The sequence below is a fragment of the Orycteropus afer genome, unplaced genomic scaffold, assembly GCF_000298275.1.
Source record: "Orycteropus afer afer isolate SDZICR_OR568_19922 unplaced genomic scaffold, OryAfe1.0 scaffold00082, whole genome shotgun sequence".
Classification (NCBI taxonomy): Eukaryota; Metazoa; Chordata; class Mammalia; order Tubulidentata; family Orycteropodidae; genus Orycteropus; species Orycteropus afer.
This window is the reverse complement of record NW_006921669.1, coordinates 4,649,784-4,673,397: the sequence shown is the minus strand read 5'-3', so window position 1 is coordinate 4,673,397 and position 23,614 is coordinate 4,649,784. Positions and strand designations below refer to the sequence as shown.

The window sequence follows — 23,614 nt, the reverse complement described above, 5'->3', positions numbered from 1 at the left end:
GGTGGAACAATGTTTTGTATAGTATGTTATGCCAATTGAGCTTGATGTCCCCTGCAACTCTGGTCCTAAGCCTGCAGGTTCAACTACTCAGTCCCTCTGGGTAGCTGGCTGTGACCAAACAGTGACCACACCCTTGCCCCTTGTCTGCTCTACTATACACCTGGGAATTCTGATCATTCACATAAACTTATAGGACCATTGTCTGCCAACCCTATACATGTTCTTGGATACACTCCCCATTTCATAGATATACCTAATAGTTCAGCCTGTGCTCCCATCTATCCACCCATATACCCATGTTTGCCTTCACTCACAATGCAGTACTGTATGTGCAAAAGGGTTCATCTTTGTTGTCTGTACTAAGATTCGCAATTTAATTTTTAATGAGTAGTAACATCCAGGGCTGTTGAGAATGTGAAGAAATGCTCATGTTTCTTATGTTGCTGGTGGGAGGCTGTATATGGACAATGTTTGAGAACATGTTGTTGACGCTAGCTGCTGTTGAGTCCGTCTCTGACTCATGGCAACCCTGTGCACAACAGTACACGGTGCTGCTCAGTCCTGTGCATCCCCATGAGTGATTGTGAATCATATTGTTGTGCTCCATAGGGTTTTCACTGGCTGATTCTGGAAGTAGATCACCAAGACTTTCTGCCTACTCTGTCTTAATTTGGAGCTGCACTCAAACCTGCAGCATCATAGAGGTATAAGAGTCTCCACTGACAGGCAGGAAGTGGCTGTGCATGGAGTGCACTGTCCAGGAATCAAGCCTCAGCCTCCTGCATGTCATTGTTGTTGTTAGGTGCCGTCAGGTTGGCTCCGACCCATAGCAACCTTATGTGTAACAATGAAATACTGTCCGGTCCTGTGCCAGCCTCACAATCCCTGCCATACCTGAGCCCCATCATTATAGCCACTGTGTCAATTCATCTTGTTGAGGGCCTTCCCCTTTTTCATTGACCCTTCACTTTACCAAGCATGATATCCTTCTCTGTGGAATGGTCCTTTCTGACAACATGACCAAAGTAGGTGAGATGAAGTCTGGCCATTCTCGCTTCCAAAGGAGCATTCTGGCTGCACTTCTTCCAGGACAGATTCATTAGTTCTTTTAGCAGTCCATGGTACTTTCAGTATTCTTTGCCAACATAACTCAAAAGCATCAACTGTTCTTCGGTCTTCCTTATTCATTGTCTAGCCCTCACATGCATATGAGGTGATTGAAAATAACATGGCTTGGGTTAGATGGACCATAGTCTTCAGGGAGACATTTTTGCTCTTCAGCACTTGAAAGAGGTCTTTTGCAGCAGATTTGCCCAATGCAATACGTCTTCTGATGCCTTGACTGCTGCTTCCATTGGTGTTGATTGTAGAGCCAAGTAATATGAAGTTGACATCTTCAACCTTTTCTCCATTTATCATGATGCTGCTTATTGGTCCAGTTGTGAGGATTTTTGTTTTCTTTATATTGAGGTGTAATCCATGCAGTCTCCTGCGTGGAAGGTGAAAAATTCTATCATTGAACCACCAATTTCTCTTTGAGAACATGTTATTGTTGTGTTAGGTGCCACTGAGTTGGTTCCGATTCACAGTGACCTTGTGAACAACAGAATGAAACACTGTCTAGCCCTGCACCACCCTCACAATTATCATGCTTGAGCCCATTGTTGCAGCCACTGTTTCCATCCATCTCATTGAGGGTCTTCCTCTTTTTCCCCTAACCTTCTACTTTACCAAGGATGATGTTCTTTTCCAGGGATTGGTCCCTCCTGAAAATATATCCAAAGTATGTGAGACAAAGTCTCCCTGTCCTCATTTCTAAGGAGCAGTCTAGCTCTACTTCTTCCAAGACAGGTTTGTTAATTTTTCTGGGAGTTGACAGTATATTCAAAATTCTTCACCAACACCATAATTCCAAGGCATCAATTCTTCTTTGGTCTTCCTTATTCACTGTCCAACTTTCGCATGCATATGAAGTGACTAAAAATACCATGGCTTTGGTCAGGCACACTTTCTCCTCCAAGTGATATCTTTATTTTTCAACACTTCAAAGAGGCCTTTTGCAGCAGATGTGCCCAATGCAATATGTCATTTAATTTCCTGACTGCTGCTTGTATGGGTGTTGATCATGGATCTATGTAAAATTAAATCTTGACAACTTCAGTTATCATGATGTTGCTTATTGATCCAGTTGTGAGGATTTTTGTTTTCTTTATGCTGAAATATAGTCCACACTGAAAGTTATACTCTTTGATCTTTATCAGTAAATACTTCAACTCCTCTTCTCTTTCAGCAAATAAAGTTGTGTCATCTGCATACTGCAGATTGTTAATGAGTCTTCTTCCAATCTTGATACTGCATTCTTCACACAGTCCAGGTTCTTGGATTATTTGCTCAGCATACAGATCGAATAAGTTTGGTGAAAGGATACAACCTTGTCACACACCTTTCCTGATTTTAAACCATGCAGTATCCTCTTGTTATTTGAATGACTGCCTCTTGGTGTATGTACAGGTTCCACATGCACACAATGAAGTATTCTGGAATTCCCATTCTTCACAATGTTATTTATAATTTGTTAAGATGCACAGAATTGAATGTCTTTGCATTGCCAATAAAACACAGGCAAACATCTCTCTGGTATTCTCTGCTTTCAGCCAAGATCCACATGACATCAGCAATGATATCCCTCATTCCATGTCCTCTTCTGAATCTGGCTTGAATTTATGGCAGTTTCCTGTTGATGTACTGCTGCAACCATTTTTGAATTATCTTCAACAAAATTTTACTTGGTAAAATTGGGTATTGGTATGGTATTGTTTGATCATTTCTGCATTCTGTGAATCACCTTTCTTCAGAATGGGCACAAATATAGATCTCTTCCAGTCTATTGGCCTGGTAGTTGTTTTCCAAATGTCTTGGCATAAATTTGTGAGAGCTTCCAGCACTGCATCTATCTGTTAAAACATCTCGTTTGGTATTCAATTTCTGAAACCTTCGTTTTTGCCAGTGCCTTCAATACAACTTGGACTAATGCCTTCAGTGCCATCAGTTCTTGATCATATGCTATCTCCTGAAATGGCTGAACACCAACCAATTCTTTTTGGTACAGCTACTCTGTGTATTTCTTCCACATACTTTAAAAAAAAAAAAAACAACTCACTCCCATTGAGTTGATTCCAACTCATAGCAGTGGGGACTGGGTTTCCAAAGCAGTAAATCTTTATAGAAGTAGATTGCCCCATCTTCTTTCTGCAGAGCAGCTAGTGAGTTTAAACCACTAACCTTCTGGTTAGCAGTCAAATGCCTTAGGCACTGTGCCATCAGAGCTTTAGCAATACTGAATAACACTTAAAACATATATAGCCTATTATCCATCCATCCCACTTTTGGAAATCAATTCTATAGAAATACAAGCACCAATATGTAAAGACTTATATACAAGGGCATTTACTGCAATGATTGATGAGGTGGCAAAAAGATTTGGCAAGAACCTGAATGTCCAACAGTAGAGAAATGTTTGAATAAGTGATAAATAAAATATACAATGGAACACACTACATAGTCATTAAAATGAGGTCAATGGTCTGACATGGAATAACTTTCCAGACAGACTGTCAAATTAAAAAACAAACAGGTTGCCAAATACCATGTGTAGTATGACGCATTTTGGTGGGAAAAAAATATACATGAGAAAGGAATGTTGTTGTTGTTGTTCTTGTTGTTAGATGCCATCAAGTCATCGACTCATAGTGACCCTATGCACAGCAGAATGAAACACTGCCTGGTCTGTGCCAGCCTCATAATCCTTGCTATACCTGAGCCCATTGTTGAAGCCACTGTGTCTATCCATCTCGTTGAGGGCCTTCTCCTTTTTTGTTGACCCTCCACTTTACCAAGTATGACATCCTTCTCCAAGGAATGATTCCTTCTGACAACATGACCAAAGTAGGTGAGGCAAAATCTGGCCATTCTCGCTTCCAAGGAGCATTCTGGCTGCACTTTGTCCAGAACAGATTTGTTAGTCTTTTTAGGAGACCATGGTATTCTTAGCATTCTTCTCCAACACTGCAACTCAAAAGCATCAACTCTTCTTCAGTCTTCCTTATTCATCATCCAGCTCTCACATGCATATGAGGCGACTGAAAATACCATGGCTTGGGTTAGGTGCACCTTAGTCCTCAAGGAGACATCTTTGCTCTACAGCACTTTAAAGAGATCTTTTGCAGCAGATTTGCCCCATGCAATACATCATCTGATGCCCTGACTGCTGCTTCTGTTTGTGTTGACTGTAGAACCAAGTAATATGGAATCCTTGACAATTTCAATCTTTTCTCCATTTATAGTGATGCTGCTTATTCGTCCAGTTGTGAGGATTTTTGTTTTCTCCACTCTTCGGAAGGAAGATAGGGCAATCTACTTCCATGGTGATACTGCCTCGGAAACCCAAGGAGGGGTTGCTATGAGTCAGGTCCAACTCGATGACATATAACAACAACAACATATTGAAGTGTAATCCACACTGCAGACTGTAGCCTTTAATCTTCATCAGTAAGTCCTTCAAGTATCCTCACTTTCAGCAAGCAAAGTCATGTCATCTGCATATCGCAGGTTCTTAATCAGCCTTCCTCCAATCCTGATGCCACATTCTTCTTCATATAATCCAGTTTCTAGGATTATTTGCTCAGCATAAAGTTAAATAAGTATGGTGATAGGATACAACCTTGATGCACTCCCTTCTTGATTTTGAACTATGCAGTATCCCCTTGTTCTGTCCAAACGACAGCCTCCTGATCTATGTACAGGTTCCTCATGAGTACAATCAAGTGTTCTGGAATTCCCATTCTTCTCAATGTTATCCACAATTTGTTATGATCCACACAATCAAATGCTTTTGCATAGTCAATAAAACACAAGTAAACATCTTTCTGGTATTCTTTCCTTTAAGCTAAGATCCATCTGTCATCAGCAATGACAGCCCTCATTCCACATCCTCTTCTGAATCCAGCTTGCATTTCTGGAAGCTCTCTGTCAATATACTGCTGCAACCATTTTTGAACTATCTTCAGTCAGATTTTACTTGCATGTGATATTAATGATATTGTTCAATAATTTCCACTTTCTGTGGGATCACCTTTCTTTGGAATGGGTACAAATATGGATCTCTTCCAGTCAGTTGGCCAGGTAGTTGTCTTCCAAATCTCTTGGCATAGCCAACTGAGTACCTCCAGTGGGGCATCCGTTTGTTGAAACATCTCAATGGGTATTCTATCAATTCCTGGAGCCTTGTTCTTTACCAACTCCTTCAGTGCAGCTTTGACGTCTTCCTTCACTACCATTAGTTCTTGATCACATGCCACCTCCTGACATGGATGGACATTGACCAATTCTTTTTGGTACAGTGACTCTGTATTCCTTCCATCTTCTTTTGAAGCTTCCTGCACCATTCAATATTTTGCCCAGAGAATCCTTCAATATTGCAAATCGTGGACTATATTGGACTATTGAGCAATATTGCAATATTGAGAAAGGGATAGATGAAGCAAAATCTTGGTAATTACTGGACCTGGGTGATGGCAAATAGAGGTTAATTATTCTAGTCTTCCTACTATTGTGTAGTTTGGAAATGTTCACAATGAAAACCTTTTAAAAGCTATCAGTGCTGACAGGGAATCATGTAGGAGGCCACATATCAGCTGGTCAACACTGGTATCTTCAGAGGGGAGGGAATAACTGGGAAGGAAGAAGGGGAGAGAGACTAGTCTGTTCGTTATATACCTCTGTATTGCTTGACACACACACACACACACACATACACACACACATATATATTTAATTCCAGAAGAAAACAATGAACATAGGAAGGATTTGCAGGAACCAAATCCATAAACAAGGAGTCCCAGTGGTGCAGTGGTTAAAGCATTTGGCTGCTAACCAAAAGGTAGGCGGTTTGAACCCACCAGCCATTCCACAGGAGAATGATGTGCCAGTCTGCTTCTGTAAACCCTATGGGGCAGTTCTACTCTGTCTTATAGGGTCACTTTGAGTTGGAACAGAGTTGATAGCAACAGGTTAATATATACACATTTAAGTGCTCAGCTGCTAACCTAAAGGTTGGTGGTTCAAACTCACCCAGTGGTTAGTGGCTATGCAGGAGAAAGACCTAGTCATTTTCTCCCATAAAGATTATAGCTTAGAAACCCTACAGGGCAATTCTACTCTACCACATAGGCTAGCTATGAGTCATAATCAACTCGTCCACACCCAACAACAATAAAAAATTCATACTCACAGACATTCCTAGCAAACCACCTGTGGTTTAGAGCAGTGGTTTTCAAAACGTTTTTAGCTTTGGAATCTTGTCTTCAAATAAAATTTTGCTCATAGTCTGATATATTCCACAAAGAGGAATTGTTCTGGTCAAAGACTGTAGTCCAGTACCCACCTGCAACCTCACATTCCCCACCTGGCAGCCTCAAAGGCACCCTGAGGGGACACAGTGTAGAACCCAAGACCTGGACCATTAGGATCAAAGCTCAAGGAGGGAGGCAGTCTGTCTGTTCAGTCTCTGAGAACTTTAAACAGGGCCTGGAATCTCTGGGAGGTTCAAGAATTAGTAACTGTTAAGAGCTCTGGTAGCATAGTGCCTAAGGCACTTGACTGCTAACCAGAAGGGTTTGAACCACCAGCCACTCCTTGGAAGGAAGGTTGGGCAATCTACTTCCGTAGTGATACCACCTTGGAATCCCAAGGGAGGGGTCACTCTGAGTTGGGGCCAACTCGAGACACATATCAACTAATAACAAGTCAAATCAGTGTGGAAGAGAATGGTGTGGTTCCCCAAACCTGAAACATGGAGCCTAAATTTGCATAATCACCATTTTCTATGATAAAGTGAACTTCAACATTTAATTACATTTGCTGGGGGTCTGACTCTGCTAAGAAACCACAGTGGGAAAGAATCCGAGGTCACCTCCTTAACAAGGGCTAATACTCGGGTAATTCTACCATGAAAAGTTCTTATTTGTCTCATCTGGACTGAGGACAAATTAGAGGCAGTAAGAATTTCCTTTTATGGTTTAGCCCTGAGGTGAAGAAACCTAAGTGCCCCTTGCAGACCTCCTCCTCGGGGATGCCCTACGGTCAAGTACTTTCCCCAAGTGGAATGATGATTCCTGTGATGATGTCTGTGGCTCAGGCAGCTCCCAAATCACCCCGTTGCCTCCTTCAGTGCAGATGGAGCTCTCTGTCCCCTGGGAGACTTAGGAGACCAAGGCTGGTCAATGAGGCCTGGGCTGTTCTCCAGGGATGAGGGAGGAGAGCTGTTAAGAGGCAAGATCTTTGCTCTCATTAGAGTGAGCGCTTCACATTAAGAACAGAGCCATCTGAACTTTCAAGCAGGGCAAAGTAGTCCTCTGGGTTTATCAACAGGAGGGCTAAGACAGGACACCTGCTGGGGTCTCTTCTTAGCAGGGTGTCTTTCTGGCCTGTGTGACTTGGCTGTAGTCGGCTTGGGCTTGGATGACAGTGCAGACACACAAGGCAGTTCTGGGCCCATCCCAGCTCCTTGCCTAGTGACCAGGCATCGAGTGCTAACCCCTCTCCCATGACCTTATTTAGACTAAAAGAACAAGGCCACGAGGGTTTTATCTGAGCCTGAGTTCAGGTGGCAGAATGTGCCTCCCAAAGAATAAACATCTGCAGAGACACCAGTCACCAGCAACATAGTCATGCTGCAGACACAGCTGTGAAAGGCACTGAAATGTTCATCTCACTCAAGGTTTTCGCTCAAATTTCTAAAATATGTTCCAGAAGCGTTTTTGAGCAAGAGACATGATACTGTTCAGTAACTTTCAACCTGGGGTCGCTAAAGCCCTCAAGGGTCTTTGAAGGTAATAATATGCCAAGGGAAGGGGACGGACCTCAATATTATCTTTGACATTTTCAAAAACCCAAGTTGAGATCATTCTTTGGGTTTCTTTATTCTATCAACCTGGGTAACTCTGGTTATATCTTGGGTTGATCAGGAGTCTGAGTTGGTATGGCCATGTCTTTGATTAATAAAAGTGGGTAATTAATTATGCATTAATGCAAGTACTTTTGCAGATACAGTTTTCCCAAACATGGAATCCCAGATAGCAGCTGTTAGGGGTGGAGGAATAAATAATAATTAGGGTTTAGACTGTAAAAACAAAGAAGCTCTGGTGGTACAAGTGGTTAAGCACTCGACTGCTAACCAAAAGGTCGGTGGTTTGAACCCACCAGCCACTCTACGTGGAGAAAGATGTGGCAGTCTGCTTCCGAAAAGATTTACAGACTTGGAAACCCTGGGAGGCAGTTCTACTCCGTCCTATAGGGTCACTGTAAGTCAGAATCGACTCAGCAGCAATGGGTTTGGTTGATTTAGGTTGGACTGTAAAAAGCTCAGGATTCCCTGATGTACCAGAAAGACCCTGAGCCTGGAAGTCAGAGGACCTCAATTCTAGTCCCAGTTCAGCCACTCTATACTTGTACAACAAGGACAAACTCATTTCTCTTTGTAGGCTTTAGTTTCCCAGTGTCTGCAACGGGGGAGGTAGTCTATATGTCTAACATCCCTTCCAGCTGTGATGAATCTATGCTTATATGGTTCTAAGTTCTAAAATTCCACTCCTTCGGGAAGCTTTGCCAAGCTAACTCTAAAATCTAGGATAATGATAACTTTCCCCGACTGTGCTTGGCATAAACAAGAAACACGTGTCTTTTCCATTTCCTGTCCCAGTCCACGTACTGTCTGTCCTCCTCCTCTCTAGGTGACGGGCTATTTACCCATGCCTATGTTCTGAAGCATGTTCGTCTTTCAGGCATGCTTGTCTGTGTCGGTGGTGGTCGTCTCTACGGGGCTGAAGGAAGCCCCAAGCAGTGAGCCCTTGCTTATCCACTCTGCTGTGCCCTGAATGGTTCTGCTTCCCCAGAGCCCAGAACAGTGAGAGGGGACACTCAGATGAACTAAAGTCACCTGAGAGGAGGCCTGGAGCCTCTCCGTGGACAGACCCCTGTCCAGTGTGTGCACCAGCGCCAGAGTCAAGCCAAGTCTGCATCTCAGCTCCTCGAGTGACTATCCCTGGGGCCTAGGCAAGGTACTGAATTTCTCCAAGCCTGGGTTTGCTCATCTGTGAAACAGGGAAAATAAAAACGGATTCCACAGGGCTGTTTGGATGATGACATGCTACAATTTATATAAAGTGTCTTAGTGCAATGTCTGGTGTACAGAGAAATGTTTGCGCCTTCTTTCTTCCCACAGTTAAAGCGTGTGCACAACCATCAAACCCACTGCTGTCAAGCTGATTCTGGCTCACGACGACTCAATGTGTTATAGAGTAGAACTGCCCCCTAGGGCTTCCTTGGCTGTAACCTTTAGGGAAGCAGATCACCAGGTCTTTCTTTTGTGACACCGCTGGGTAGGTTTGAACTGTCAACCTTTTAGGTTAGCAGTCCATCACAATCCATTTGTTCCACCTAGGGGCCTGAGATGGTCTTAGATTGGGAAGAAATGGAACTGTACTTTGATTATGTAAGAGAAAGTCTGTGTTCTTACGAAATTCAGGCTGAAGTATTTGGAAGCAAAGTCACAGTATCTCCAACCTAAACCATTCTAAATGGTTCAGGAAAAATGCATACATCATTAGTGGGAGGAGGATGGCTGGTGGATAGATGACAGAGAGGCAGACAGAGACAGACAGACAAACAGAAAGATAAAATAAATGGGGAAAAATGTAAAAAAGTAGTGAATCTGGGCAAAGGGTATATGGGAGTTCCTTATACCATTTTTACTTTTCTGTCAGTTTCCATTACATTAAAATTAAGAATTACTGAAATCAATTTTTAAAGATGTGCTCTGGGGCAGAAGAGCAGAGATTTGGAGAGAACTGTAACAGATCACTAATTTGCATTTCTGGAGTGTTAATGGCTTGGTGCACCTTGCACCTGCTGCTCTGCCCTGGGAGGTCCCAGGAGGCACACATACGCCAGGTGCACTTGAAACTTTCCAGCCCAAGGTCAAATCTCTAAGAGGGCTAAGGTGTCATCTGGGTTGTAACTAAAGCCCTAATTACTATTACTACATCTTTTCCCAGCCTGCAGGCCAGCACTGACCTTAAAAGCCTCCACAGGGGACCAAGGCCCTGGTCTGTACATTTTCATTTGCTGGGATTGATCATTTAAAACCAGATGCTACTTCTAAAGGGTTTATGTGGCTGGGTCCCAGGCCTCTCAGCTCAATATAAATCTTTTATAGATGGGTAGAGATGAGAACGGAGCAAACAGACTACCTGTGCATAAAGATTCTGCCCTATGGTGCAGGTGGGAAAAGTCTTTGCAGATAAATTCAAAGAATAACCTAAGTTCAAATAACTCACAGAGTTACAATAAAAATGTGGCTTAGAGCAATAGGTCTGAGGGGTGAGGTAAGCCTCTCAGTCCTCCCCAGGGCTCCAAAGTGTAGATTCAGCTTTCAATCAACTGTCTCTGTGCTCCAGCCTGATATCCTTTAGGTATGACCTAATTTCACCTGGCATGAAGCCTGTGGACCTCTGCTGGTTTTGTGCTTAAACACATCTAAGGACAGACACAGGGCAAATGTTTATTCCCCATAGGGATGATTTTGAACATACACAGAGAGCAAATGGGCTTGGATCCCATCATTATGGATCTTGTTTTCATTTGGAGGGTAGACACAGATGCCTTTACTGACACTTTCAGATATTTTATAGAGCACAGTAGCTCTGACCTAGAGTCCATCTCCTCTTATTGGTGCCCGACTTGCCTACAGGCATTGGCTGGTTCATCTGCCAAACGACTTAAACCTTCCCTGTAAACTTCAGAATCAGAGAATGTTAAAACAGAGAAGTCATCTGGTTCGCTCCATCACTTAGATGAGAAATCGGAAGCCTGGGAGATGTTAAGGGACTTAACCTTTGGTCAATTTTGTGGCAGATTTGCCATTGAAACTTAGGTCTCACCCCAAAATCTGTCAATCAGGAGCTTGTTAAATTATAGTCAATTATACAACAGATGGTGTTTTGAAATGATAGGTTTTTATGTACTGACATGCAAAGATGTCTAGAAAGCAATTAAAAACATGTCCTGAGAATTGCAAATGAAAAAAGCAAATTGCACAATATATTGTATGATCTACGGAGTCCCCAGGTGGTACAAATGTAACACGCTGGATGCTAACCTCAAGGCTGGAGGTTGGAGTCCCCTCATATCTACTTCTGAAATCAGTCACTGAAAACCCTACAGGGCCCAGTTCTATTTTGATACACATGGGGCCGCCAAGAGCCAGAATTTGACTCAAAGGCAACTCTTTGTTTCTAGAGGTTTTTTCCTGTTTGAGGCAAAAGAAAAAAGCTCTTAATAAGTATGCATACATACACTAGCTCGCTAGAGAGGCATGGTTACAGGAAAAGATGCTTACCTTCCATTTTCCCTGCAGGGTTGGATTTTCCACTTGTTATTTCTGTACTGTTTGAATTTTTTACACTATGTATTTTGCAACAAGAAAAAAATAAGATTTGCAAAAAGAAAAAGAAAAAAATAGGGGAAAACCCACATCGTTCTCCTGCCTCCTCCTGGGCTCTTCTGCTCTCTTAAAAACACACGTGTTAACACCTCAATAACAAAAAGACAAACAATCCAATTAAAAAATGGGCAGAAGACATGAATAGACGCTTCACCAAGGAGGATATTCAAGTGGCCTACAAACATATGAAGAAATGCTCACGATCATTAGCTATTAGAGAGATGCAAATCAAAACAACAATGAGATACCATCTTGCTCCAGCACTAGTAGCAAAGTTCAACAAGACAGAAAATAACAAATGCTGGCGAGGTTGTGGAGAGATTGGGACTCTCATACACTGCTGGTGGGACTGTAAAATGGTACAACCATTGTGGAAAGCAGTATGGCGATTCCTTCAAAAGTTGGAAATACAAATACCATTTGACCCAGCCATCCATTACTAGGTATATACCCTAAAGAAGTGAGAGCCATAACAAGAACAGATATATGCACGCCGATGTTCATCGCAGCACTATTTACAATAGCCAAAACTTGGAAACAACCTAGATGTCCAACAACTGAGGAATGGATAACCAAACTTTGGTACATTCACACAATGGAATACTATGCAACACTAAAGAATAATGTAGAATCTGCAAAACACCGCATAACGTGGATGAACTTGGAGGCCGAACAGGTTTCCGCTGAGCTCCCAGACTTAGACTGGTTAGGAAGGGAGGCCTGGTGCTCTACTTCTGAAACTCAGCCAATAAAAATGCTTTGGCTCACAATAGTCCAATCCACACCAAGCATGGGGATGGGGCAGGACAGGCCGCATGTCCTTCCGTTGTGGGTGGGGTCGAGGGCTGACACGATGGCAGCTAACTACAGCAATAACAACTGTCAGAGGCCCAGAGTGCTTTGAGCCATGAGCCCAGAAGGCCAGGGCAGACGTGTTCTAGAAACAACACACATTTTATTCCTGAGGCAACTTAGCATTTAAACCGTGGGTCCCTCCCTCACTTCCCTATTTTACCTTAAAGAGTAAAAAACGAAGCACAGGAAAGCTTTGATCTGATATTGTGACTTATATTAGAGAACTAACACTCATTTTTGTGCCTTCCATGGCCCTTAGAGAATGGAGGAAAACCCTGTGTTCACGAAGGCATCTTGCTTTACGCTTAACTTAAAAGATACACGACAACCCACCTGTGTCACCTGAAGAGGTATTACTACTGTGGTTTTCAAAATCACTCTAACCAAAATAAATGAGTTACTTGTTTTGTTTTGTTTTTCTCAAGTGGGAAAACCAAGGAGAAATGTTTGCTTTTATTAGTGGGTAGTTACATTATCAGTGTCAACAGTAATGAGATGGCAGATATGAGAGCCCATCACCTAACAGAAGAAAAGATAAGGAAGAAAAACAGAAAGGGATGGCAGGGTGATGTTTACTTTTAAAAGTAGAGACACTAAAAAAAAAATGTCAGAGATGGCAGGAGCATATTAGGGTGGTTTCCATTTGTGATGTATACCGTCTTCTCAATGTGTGGGCTAGAGAGATACACTTTTTCCTGTCTCCTTTAAAGTGAAGATGAAGACACTGAGAGTGAGCAAATAAAGTAGTCTCTTTGTTTTGACCTGGAAAAAGTGTTCATAGTTAGGGGACGGGGAAGAAGACCAAACAACAGATATTAAACCATATACATACACAGAAGAAGAACAAGCAAAGATGCAGTATGAAAATGTGAATGGTGGGCAAGCCGGCTGAATAAAAAAACAAAGTTTCCGCTTCTCTGTGCCTGAGTTTCCTTACTCACACAAGTCCCCTGGTGTGCAGGGTCCAGGCTAGAAAAAAAAACGTAAAACAACGTGTGGCGGGCCATCTGTGTTGCCATCACTAAACAAACTCTGAGGTGCTCAGAAAGCTGCAAGGCGATTTTATGGGGACAGGCAGCGGGCAAAGTGGACCCTGGGCAGGCCTAAGCAAACTATTTACAGCCGAGAAGGACCAAAGGCCTCTTCTAGAAACCTGATTACTCTGTTTATGACTACTGGGCCAGCCAAGGATAAAGTGTCATGGTTCAGTCAAATGGCAGAAACTTAGCTGAAAGTGAACACCCCTCTCCCAGGGCCCCAGGGTGGGCGGGAGGGGCTGGAGACAGAACACAACCCAACCCACCAGCAGCAAATACCACACACAACTGGACGGTTCAATGTGCCATCTCTGTCTAAACTAAATATGGGCACAAAAGGCTTGGACTGCAGTCAAGTGGAGACAGATTTAAATTCCACCAAGCCTCTTGGTCAGAGAGCTTGGTGGTAGGTAGAGGGTGTGGTTTCGGTGGTTGTTTTAGGTTTTGTAACAGTTCATTCTGAAGACTCCTTCCAAGAGCCCCATGTTACTTTGTTCTCCTGCTTAAGGACAGAGGTTGAGATGAGCAATTGCTCTGCACTCCACAAACAAGAGATCTTACACTGGGAGTCCTGGTGTTCTTGGTTTTATTCCACACAGTGGAATGCACGTATATATGAAAAGATGTGTGCAATTGGAATCAGACAGAAAAAGCTCTGGCAGAGCACTAGAAACAATTCTGGAAGAAAACATACCAAAGTGTTCATGGGTTTTCTACGGGGGCCGGAAAGAGGGCCCTGGGGAATTTCACTCTCATTAACTATTTCTTTTCTCTTGGAATTTTCCCAATAACCATACATTTTGCAAGCAGAAAAAACAACAGAAGGGTATGTGTGTGAAGAAACCCGCTGGCCACTGAGCAGCCTGGCAAAGTCTCCTCTGGGAATACAGCAATCAAGCCTTGACAGCAATCGAAGGCAGAGGGACAAAAATCAGTAATTCCTCAAAGGGGCACTCCTGTTACTTAAAGGAGGCTGCAAAGGATCTTTCAGTAGTGGATTGATCAGCTCTTCATTTCTCAGCTTGACTTCCAATGTCAACATTTTTGTGTTTCAGGTTTCTCTGTAATAAGACACACCTGTATTTCATTCCATTTGCCAGGAACGGCAAACAGAGGACCAGCATCAGAAAGAAGGATGTGACCATCAGGCCGCTGGGAATGCAGGGACTGGCTGGTGGGCTTTGTCCTTGTTCCCAGACATCCTGAAGAAGACTTATGAGACCAGCAAGACTCCAGAGGTGACAATGAGAAAACCAGTCAGATCTGAAGAAAATGCCTCTTCACGTCTAAGTTCATCACAAAAGAGACTGTCATAAAGGCAGAACTCAGAGGCTGGATCTGACTGGCCTCTTCACCTTGCTTCATGCTTGGCTGAGGCCCGAGAAGTCCCTGCCACCTCCAAGGCAGCCTTAACCAGTTACTGTCTAGGCAATTCTGACTTATGGTGCTCTGGGTGGTGCAAAGAATCTGGTGATGCAGTAGTTAAGGCATTCGGCTGCTAACCAAAAGGTCGGTGGTTCGAACCCACAAGCCAGTCCATGACAGAAAGATGAGGTACTCTGCATCTGTAAAGATTTACAGCCGTGGAAACCCTATGGGGCAGTTCTACTCTGCCCTACAGTGTTGCTACATGTCAGAATCACTGTGAGTTGACAGTGGGTTTGGGGTAGTATAAATGGTTAACATACATAGCTGCTAATCTAAAGGTCAGAGGTTTGAGTCCACCCCCAGGCACCTGAGAAAAAAGACCTGGAAATCTACTTCCAAAACATCAGCTCCCGAAAACCCTATGGAGCACAGTTCTGCTCAGACACGCAGGAGGTCTCCAAGGCAACCTTAGGTCCCCCTCAACAGTTGACGGATGAGGGGAGAGGGAGGGAGCTTACTAAAGAGAAGGATCCCAGCAAGAAAGAGGGATCAGAGACACTTAGAGATGGGTCTATGGCTTTGTGGTTAAAAATGAGGATTCTACAGGAGCCCTGGTAGCATAGTGCCTAAGGCACTTGACTGCTAACCAGAAGGCTGGCGGTTCAAACCCACCAGCCACTCCTCGGAAGGAAGGTTGGGCAATCCTACTTCCGTAGTGATACTGCCTTGGAAATCCAAGGAGGGGTCGCTATGAGTCGAGGCTGACTCGATGGCAAATAACAACAACAACAACAACCAGGCCAACCCCACCCAACCCAACCTGTGGCTGCTGAGTCACTGCTGACTCAGCAACCCTACAGGACAGAGGAGAACTGCCCCACAGGGTTCCCAAGGCTGTAGTCTTTACAGAAGCAGCCTGCCCCATCTTTCTCCCTCAGAGAAGCTGGTGGGTTCAAAAAACCAACCTGTCAGTTTGCAATCGAGTGCTTTAACCACTGCACCACCAGCGTTCCTCAGAGTCAAGCCATCCAGGTTCAAATCCCAGTAGGGCCATTTACCAGCTCTGTGTCCTTAGGCAAGCTACTTATCCTCTCTATGCCTCAGTTTCCTCAACTATGAAATAAGGATAACAATAGTATCTCTCTCATGTTTAAGGACTAAATGAGTTAATACATGCAAAAATGCTACCAACAGTGGCACATCTTTGGCACTGTACAAATGTTAGCTATTATGTTATCATCCTTCAATGCTTTCTTTTTATCCTGAGGTCTGAAAGCCCCTCTGGAACTTGCTCAGGGACACACAACTAATAATGGATCAAGACAGGATTCAAACCCGCCTTCTGTCCTCAATTCTGCTGAGTTTGCCAACTTTCCAGTGCTGCATCTCATTGAGTGAAGAAGCTATGCACTTCTACCAGAGATAGCAGATAAGCAGACTTCTTAGAATCGATGTCTTGAGATAACAGAAGAGATGATTCATATGGTGAACACTGACACAGTAAGTCCCTGGAACCCTGAGCCACGCTCAGACTGAGCATTTGCAGGCATGACCCATGCTTTGCCTGTGGTCTTGGGCTCTCCACCTCCTGCTCGTGGCCCGTGCAGAAAGCAAAATTTTCTTGAGTTGTTCTTCCTCCAGCTCAAGACAAATAAATTCCCTGTCTCAAGGTGTTTAGAGGAAGTTGTACTCAGACCTTCTGAATGTTAACAGGAAGCATCAGACTGCTCAGGTCTGCCCAGCAAGCACTATTTCAAAGTGCTTTCATGGGAGCTTCTCCAAGGGGTAGCAGATACGACCACAGGTAATACTGGATAGATTCATGCAAGAGGAGCACTGGTACCAAGGCTTGCCCAAAGTCACACAGCTCGCCATGTTGGGTTTCCCCACCACTCTTCATAGCTACAACAAGTTAAAAGAGGGCTCCTTACTCAATAACAGCTAGTTACTTCTTATGTACTAGACAGTTCACAAATCATTGTCACATACGTGTCTCATTTGATCTTCCCAAGGGCAGCACAACTCTGGTCTGTCCTGTGCCCCATCCCCACCTTACAGCACTGACCCTTGAACCAAAGGGCCTTGTGGGAATGGTCACATATGATGGTCCAGGATTTGAGGTATAATCAAAATGATAAACTACACAAGTCAGGTGAGAACCCAGTCACTTACCTTCAGAACTCATTATTAGTGATGTTCTTGTCCCTATCTAAGGAAACAGAGCCTCAGAAAAGTAAGGTGACTTGCCTGAGGCTACAAAGCTGGTGGGCTCCAGAATGAGGACTTGAACTTAGGTCCTCTGACTCCACAGCCTCTTATACAGTGATTTTTGGCAAAGGGTAGGGATGAGGTAGAGGACAGACCACAGAGCTGTCCTGCCCTTGTTTCTCCTCACCCTTTGCATGCCCCTTTATAAAAGGACTCAGGTGCCTGGACCCCAGGATGGAATCAACACACAAGCTCTGGCCCCACTCTGCCAGCCACCCAATCTGGTTCCCCATCCCAGTCACAGTGCCCTCAGTGCTATGGGTGAGGTCTCAGAGCAGGATTATGGGCACGGAGATACCGCTGTGGCCCACAGGTGTGGAGAAGGTCCTGGGGTGAAGGTGGTGCTGGGCACAAGAGCAGGTCATTGGCAGTCTGAGCACAAAGACAAAATGACCGGGGCTTGCTGGGCCCAGTCACTCCCCTTGCTGAGCCACAGCTACCAATGACGTGGATGTGGCTCCGGGCAAGGAGAGCGGAGAGGGGGAAACAACAAAATTCTTTTCCACAGACATGTGGGCCTCCCACGTGGTACTCTCCCTTACAGCACTGCTCCTAAGAAACATCCAGATAAACAGATGCGAACAGACAGAACTCTCGGCCCAGGAGGCCTCACATCTTGTCATGAACCTCCTGACCTCCCCACTCAGTCACCCACCGAGCTCTCACACCTGTACATCTTGTTTGGCCCTTCTGACGTTTTGCACAAATGCCCTACATGAGGGGGGGATGCACGTGGAGGCCGGCTCTCCTGAGCTCGCACTTGTGGTGTGAGAAGAGGCCGCAGCCGCTCACAGCATGAATTTTAAAAGGACCGACACAAACACACGCCCTCTAGCAGGATTCAGCCCAATACATTTTGTTTATAGTTGGCTCTGTATCTCCCTGTGCTTCTGGGGAGGAAAAGAGGAACAGGTTGACGGGGGCGGGGTGGGGTCGGGGAACAGTGATTGAACCCGAAGAGAAAGAGACGGATGATGGTTTTAGAGTTCTGTGGGACTAAAGCACATGTTACACAGAGAAAAAAGCAAACGAAACAAAGAAATGTATCGTATGGCAGCAACCATCTCCCCAAAGGACCAACAAATACTATTACCACCTGGCCCTTACTTTCAAACATGTTTTCTCCTTCTGATTCAAGTTTCACAGTTACCCTCTCATTGGCCTGTGTGTTAATAAAACATTACAAAGTCTTTTTTTCAAAAAGCCACAAAAGCTCAAACTTTTTCTTTTCCCTAAACCAAGGCCAAATGCTAGAAAATCTGAGTTCTTTCCATTTTAAGAATTTATTTCAGCTTTTATTCATCTGAGTGTTTCAATACTAAAACCAAAAACCAAACTCACTGCCATTGAATCGATTCTGACTCATACAGATCTCCATAGGGTTTCCAAGGCTATAAATCTTCACAGAAGAAGATAGCTTCGTCTTTCTCCTGTGAAGCGACTGGGAGGTTCGAGTCACTGACCTTTTGGTTAGCAGCCTTAGCCACAGTGTTACCAGGGCTCCTTTTTTCAATACTAGCTGCACTAAATTAAATAACTTCTGTCCAGGGACATGTCTTCCTGAGCTGCACAAAACCACACCTGCTCTATCTTTACCCCAGCCTCTTCAGCAAGTAACGACACAACGGCCAGGCAAGGCAGGTGACACAAATGTGCTGATGAGACAATGACAAAGAGCTGCTTCTATACTCACATTTGCCCCAGGGGAAGCTGAAGGAAAAGACCTTGCTGGAATGGCCACATATGATGCTCCAAGATTTGAGGCATAGTCTAAATGACAAATTACATAAGCGAGGTGAAAACCCAGTCAATCTACTTTACCTTCAAAGACGTTATTAGGACATTAGTAGGAGAGGGAAATCAAAGTTTCTTCTCAATTAGCCATCAATGTGATTACACCCCTGGGTGTGTTAATAGCCAACAAAGCTTTATGTCTAAAATAGCTCAGCAAATATAGATGGGCCCCGACAGCAGGCCCAATGCATTTTAATGTCTTGGGATCTGTTTGCTTTATAAATGGATACGAAGTGCATGTCAGGGAAGTTCTGGTTAGGAGGACTTTAGGTAACAGGCCTTGGAGAAGCTGCTTTCTGCTTCAAGCTGCCACCATGCAGGCCTTCACTCACCTTCGTTCCCAGCTGGGCTGTAAACAGCTGGGCTGCTGGGAGAGGCACAAAGCGTTCCCTCCGCTGAGCCGAGGACACACTGGATGCCAGCACTGCAGAGGGGTGAAAAAGAGGAACGGGTTCCACAGTACATCAAACATAGAATTACCCATGACCCTCGTCCTGGTGTTTTTCTGAAAGAACTGAAAACAGACGTCCAAACGAGAACTTGTCCACGATCGTTCATAGCAGCCTACTCACGATAGCTACATGGTGGGAACAACCCAAGCATCCACCTGTGGATGAACGGATCAACAAAATGTAGTGCATACATGTTAACAGAATGGTACTCAACCATACAAAGGAGCAGGAGCCCTGATGGGGCGGTGGTTAAGTGTTCAGCTGCTAACCGGAAAGGTGGTGGTTCTGTAGGAGGAAAGACCTGGTAATATGCTTCCGTAAAGATTATAGCCAAGGAAACCCTAAGGGACAGTTCTACTCCGTCCTATAGGGTCAGTATGAGCCAATATCGACTAGATGGTACACAACAACATACACAGGAGTGAAGTGCTGATAAACACTACAACAGGAATGAACGTTGAAAATATGCTACTGAAAAGACCAGGCACAGAAGCCACATATTATATGAGTCCATGTATATGAAATGTCCAGAACAGGAAATCTATGGCTATAGGAAGTAGATTAGTAGTTATCAAGGGCTAGAGAAGATGGTGTTGGGGGGAGTGCAGGTGGGTGAAGGCTAAGGAGTGCCAGGGATCCCCTGAGTTCTGGATTCTGAATAGATTTTGAATGACTAGGAATGTCACCTTCTATCTCTATGGGCCACAGCTGGGCAAGGAAAGACCTATTTTAAACACAAGGACCAGCTCTCCCAACCCCTACCTCATGCACACACAGGCACACCTTCCACCCCTGCCCTGACCCTGTTTTCTCCTAATCAGGGATGCAATACAATTTACCAGATTATTTTATCATCTGTTACCGCCCCCCCCCATTAAACGTTACACTCCCTGAGGACAGGGACTATGCCGGTTTTGTTCTCAGCTGTAGCCCCAGCAAGTGCTCAGTGACTGTGTGTTGAGTGTACGCAGAAACCGTTCTCCCAGACAGCACTTACTTTTCAGAGAAGACCAGGCATCTCTGAGCATGCAGCTTCCCTTTCACGTGCAGCTCCCAGTCCTGGGCCAGAAGAAAAGAAAAGGAACATAGAGAGAGCTGAGGCCACAGGAAGGCAGGGGAGTGCTGCAGGGAAGGTGAGGGATAAGTGCAGAGTCCCTCGCCACGCAGGGAGCACAGAGCACCCACCACCACCCTGCCTGACACACCTCACTCCCCTTCTCCTTCCCACCCAGGTTCCTCGCCCTGATCCATCCCACTGGGGCTCCTGGGTCAGTCAGGAGTTCAGATCACAAGTCGTCCTCTCCCAGTGGCTCCTGGTCACCTGCACAACCCCACCTCCCACTCCCTCTCCTTTCCTCCAGAGGGACCCCACCCATGTCTCTGTCCAGTTGGGAGGATCTGGCAGGTGTGCTCACAGTAAGTGTGAAAAGGCTATGGGAAGACAAAATACTCAAGCTCTTCCCGGTGTATCAGCCAGTCTCCTCCCAAGACTGGGGTGAGAAGGTGCCAGGGATGCACTGAGATGATGTGACCCAAGCAGAGGTTAACGACACACTGCAGTGTGACTTCCACTAAGCAGGACCTATGCTCTCCAAACGGGGTAAGAGATGGGAGTCAGCGCAGCCCAGGGCTTTAGAGGGCTAGCTCTGGGAGGAGTCCGACCCACATTTGAATCTCCGTTCTGCCACTTTCTAGCTAGGGGCCCTGGACAAGTCATCTCATCTCTCTGGGCCTCGGTTTTCTCATCTGTAAAATGAGAATAACAATAGTTATCTACCTTGTGGAGTTACTGCTGGCACACAGAAAGGGTCCAATATACATAAGCTATATCTTTGGTATATTATACTACATCATCATTATGCTTATTGAGAAAAAAGTTGACTATAGGGGACCTTTGTTTACAGGGCCCAAATCATTTTATGTGTACTGAGAAGGTCTCCTGAGACTCTATATAATAACGTGTCTGGGCCCCACCTGAGACTCTCTTACCCCTGACCTGAAAGTCCATTAACCTTTTCTTTTTCTCAGTACACTATAGGTACTCAAAGAACAGAAGCTTGTAGACATATCACAGAGGAAAACCCCTCAAACAGGAGGCAGGAGCCCCAAGTTATTGAGCTCTTCTGTGGTGCAGTGCCTATGGCATTTGACTGCTAAATAGAGGGTTGGCAGTTCAAACCCACCAGCTGCTCCATGGAAGGAAGGAAGATGGGGCAATCACTTCTGTAAAGATTTGCTGCGTCGAAAACTCAGTGGGGGATCTCGCTATGAATCAGATCAACTCAATGGTAATGAGGGTTGTTTCTCTGTAATCAAGGTGGGATCACTTGACCCCACTCAACCTCACCATTCTCCCTACAAAATGTCGGTAATGATCTCTTACTTGCTTTACAGCAAGGGACTGGCCCTGACCCTTTCCTGAAATTCTTTCTGGTTCTAACAGCCAGCTGCCACAGAGTTACTCCAACTCATGGCAACCCCATGGGTGTCAGAGTAGAACTGCTCCATGGGGTTTCCAATGGCTGATTTTTCAGGAGATCACCAGGTCTTTCTTCCAAGATGCCTCTGGGTGGCCTTGATGCACCAACCTTGTGGTCAGCAGCCTACTGTGTTAACCGTTTGTACCACTCAGGAGCTCTTTGGTTTTAATACCTATGTTTCAATCAAGGGTACAGATGGCAAAATGCTGTTGTCCAATCCCCAAATGTGACACTTCCTCTCCTGTGAGCAGAGAGAGATGGGGTCATGGTAGCAAGCAAGCCAAAGCCCTCGCTGTAGTTCCTAGCCTGTCTGACCAACTCACCTTCAAATCAAACACCTTCTTGTCGCAGATGCTACAGGTGTGTGGCAGGTGGAGGGGGGGCACGCCATGAAAGTCATTCAATTCATGAGCTTGTAGGGGCCGCATGGACAGTACTGCTTGCTCCTCGTTGGCCCGCCGCCGGGCACTGCTGAACCCCGGTTTGTTGTTGGTAAGCCGGCCCCCAAAGGAAGGAGGGGTCCTGTCTGGGGTGGGCTCCTCGGGGTCGTACAGCTCATAGGGCTGGCTCAAGGGCGGAGGCCACAGGGTAGGGCCTGCTGTAGGATCAGGCTTGCTTTGGCCAGAGAACCCAAGGGGGTTCTCCCATTGGCTGTTTGTGCCCTGCAGCAGTGGACCCACCTCGCCTTTCATGCCCCCGGCCTGCTCAGCTGGAAATCCACCTGCCATATGCGACCCTTGGGCATTGGGTCCATAGAAATCTTTAGGAAAGGCGGTTTGGCCATCTTGCCCTGTGTGGCCATAGTGTCCTTCGTAGTTCACAGTGCCCGAGGCAGAGGCTGAGACTGGCAGAAAGCTATGCTGACCATCTGTTTCAGAGCTGTATGCCTGGCCAGAGTTGGCTTTACCATATTCGTAGAATCCTGCAGTAGCAGGAGTGGGCCCAGACTTGCCAATCCCCAAGAGGACAGCTGGCTGGGCAGGGGTCTGCGGCATGACCCCACTGAAAGGATGCATCACCATGGCACTGGTGGGCTGGCTGGGAAGGCTCACAGAGGGTCCTGGGCCTCGTGTCTGGCTGGGGGGTGTGAAGGCAATTGCATTAGAGGGAAATCGGGCACTGGGCATGGTGGCAGTATGGCTGTGGGGGGCGCTGATGACAGATGGATGCCTCAGTTGGTTGAACAGGGGCTGGGACATGGCCACTTTGGAGAGCACTTGGTTCAGGACCGTGGCGGCCGCAGTGTTGTTGGTGACAGCGGTCTGTGCCAACTTCAGCCGGTGGAGGGTGAGCTGGGCTTGCAGCTGAGCCAGTTGGAGACTGGCAGGCGATGGAAGCAGAGGGTTCGGGTTACTGACTGAGAACGGGTTCTTGTCCAGGAGCTTGGCGGCACTGTGGGGAGACAAAGGTTGAGATGCATAGCTGGTTCTCATTCAGGGGGATGAGGGGCTATTTCTTTGCTTATATGTGGCCCGCTTTCACACAAACATGACAGTTCCACCCAGGTCCTAGACACAAGTGCATCTATAAAAACTTGTACTCACACACACAAACACACAGTGCAGTTTAAAAAAAATATTATTATAATATAGAATGCTCAATATCACTGGTAATCAAAAAAATACAAACCATGAGAAATGAAAAACTGCCTAGCAAAATTGTTGTTGTTGTTGTTAATGTGCTGTCGAGTCAAACCCGACTCATAGTGACCCCTCCTTGAGTTTCTGAGGCAGTATCACTACAGAAGTAGGACTGCCCAACCTTCCTTCCAAGGAGTGGCTGGTGGGTTTGAACTGCCAG

The 23,614-nt window shown here is 45.3% G+C and overlaps 1 protein-coding gene across 1 annotated transcript in view; it reads right to left on the bottom strand.

The window, feature by feature from the left end:
• Positions 1-23,247, bottom strand: part of RBM20 (RNA binding motif protein 20) — a 71,131-nt gene extending 47,884 nt beyond the window's left edge. The window contains exons 1-4 of the mRNA XM_007941604.1: positions 22,138-23,247; positions 20,332-20,393; positions 19,215-19,306; positions 18,782-18,858 (exon numbers count right to left, since the gene is read on the bottom strand). Coding sequence (XP_007939795.1) covers positions 18,782-18,858; positions 19,215-19,306; positions 20,332-20,393; positions 22,138-23,247 — 1,341 coding nt within the window. The remainder of the gene's footprint in view (positions 1-18,781; positions 18,859-19,214; positions 19,307-20,331; positions 20,394-22,137) is intronic.
• Positions 23,248-23,614: the final 367 nt, after the last annotated feature.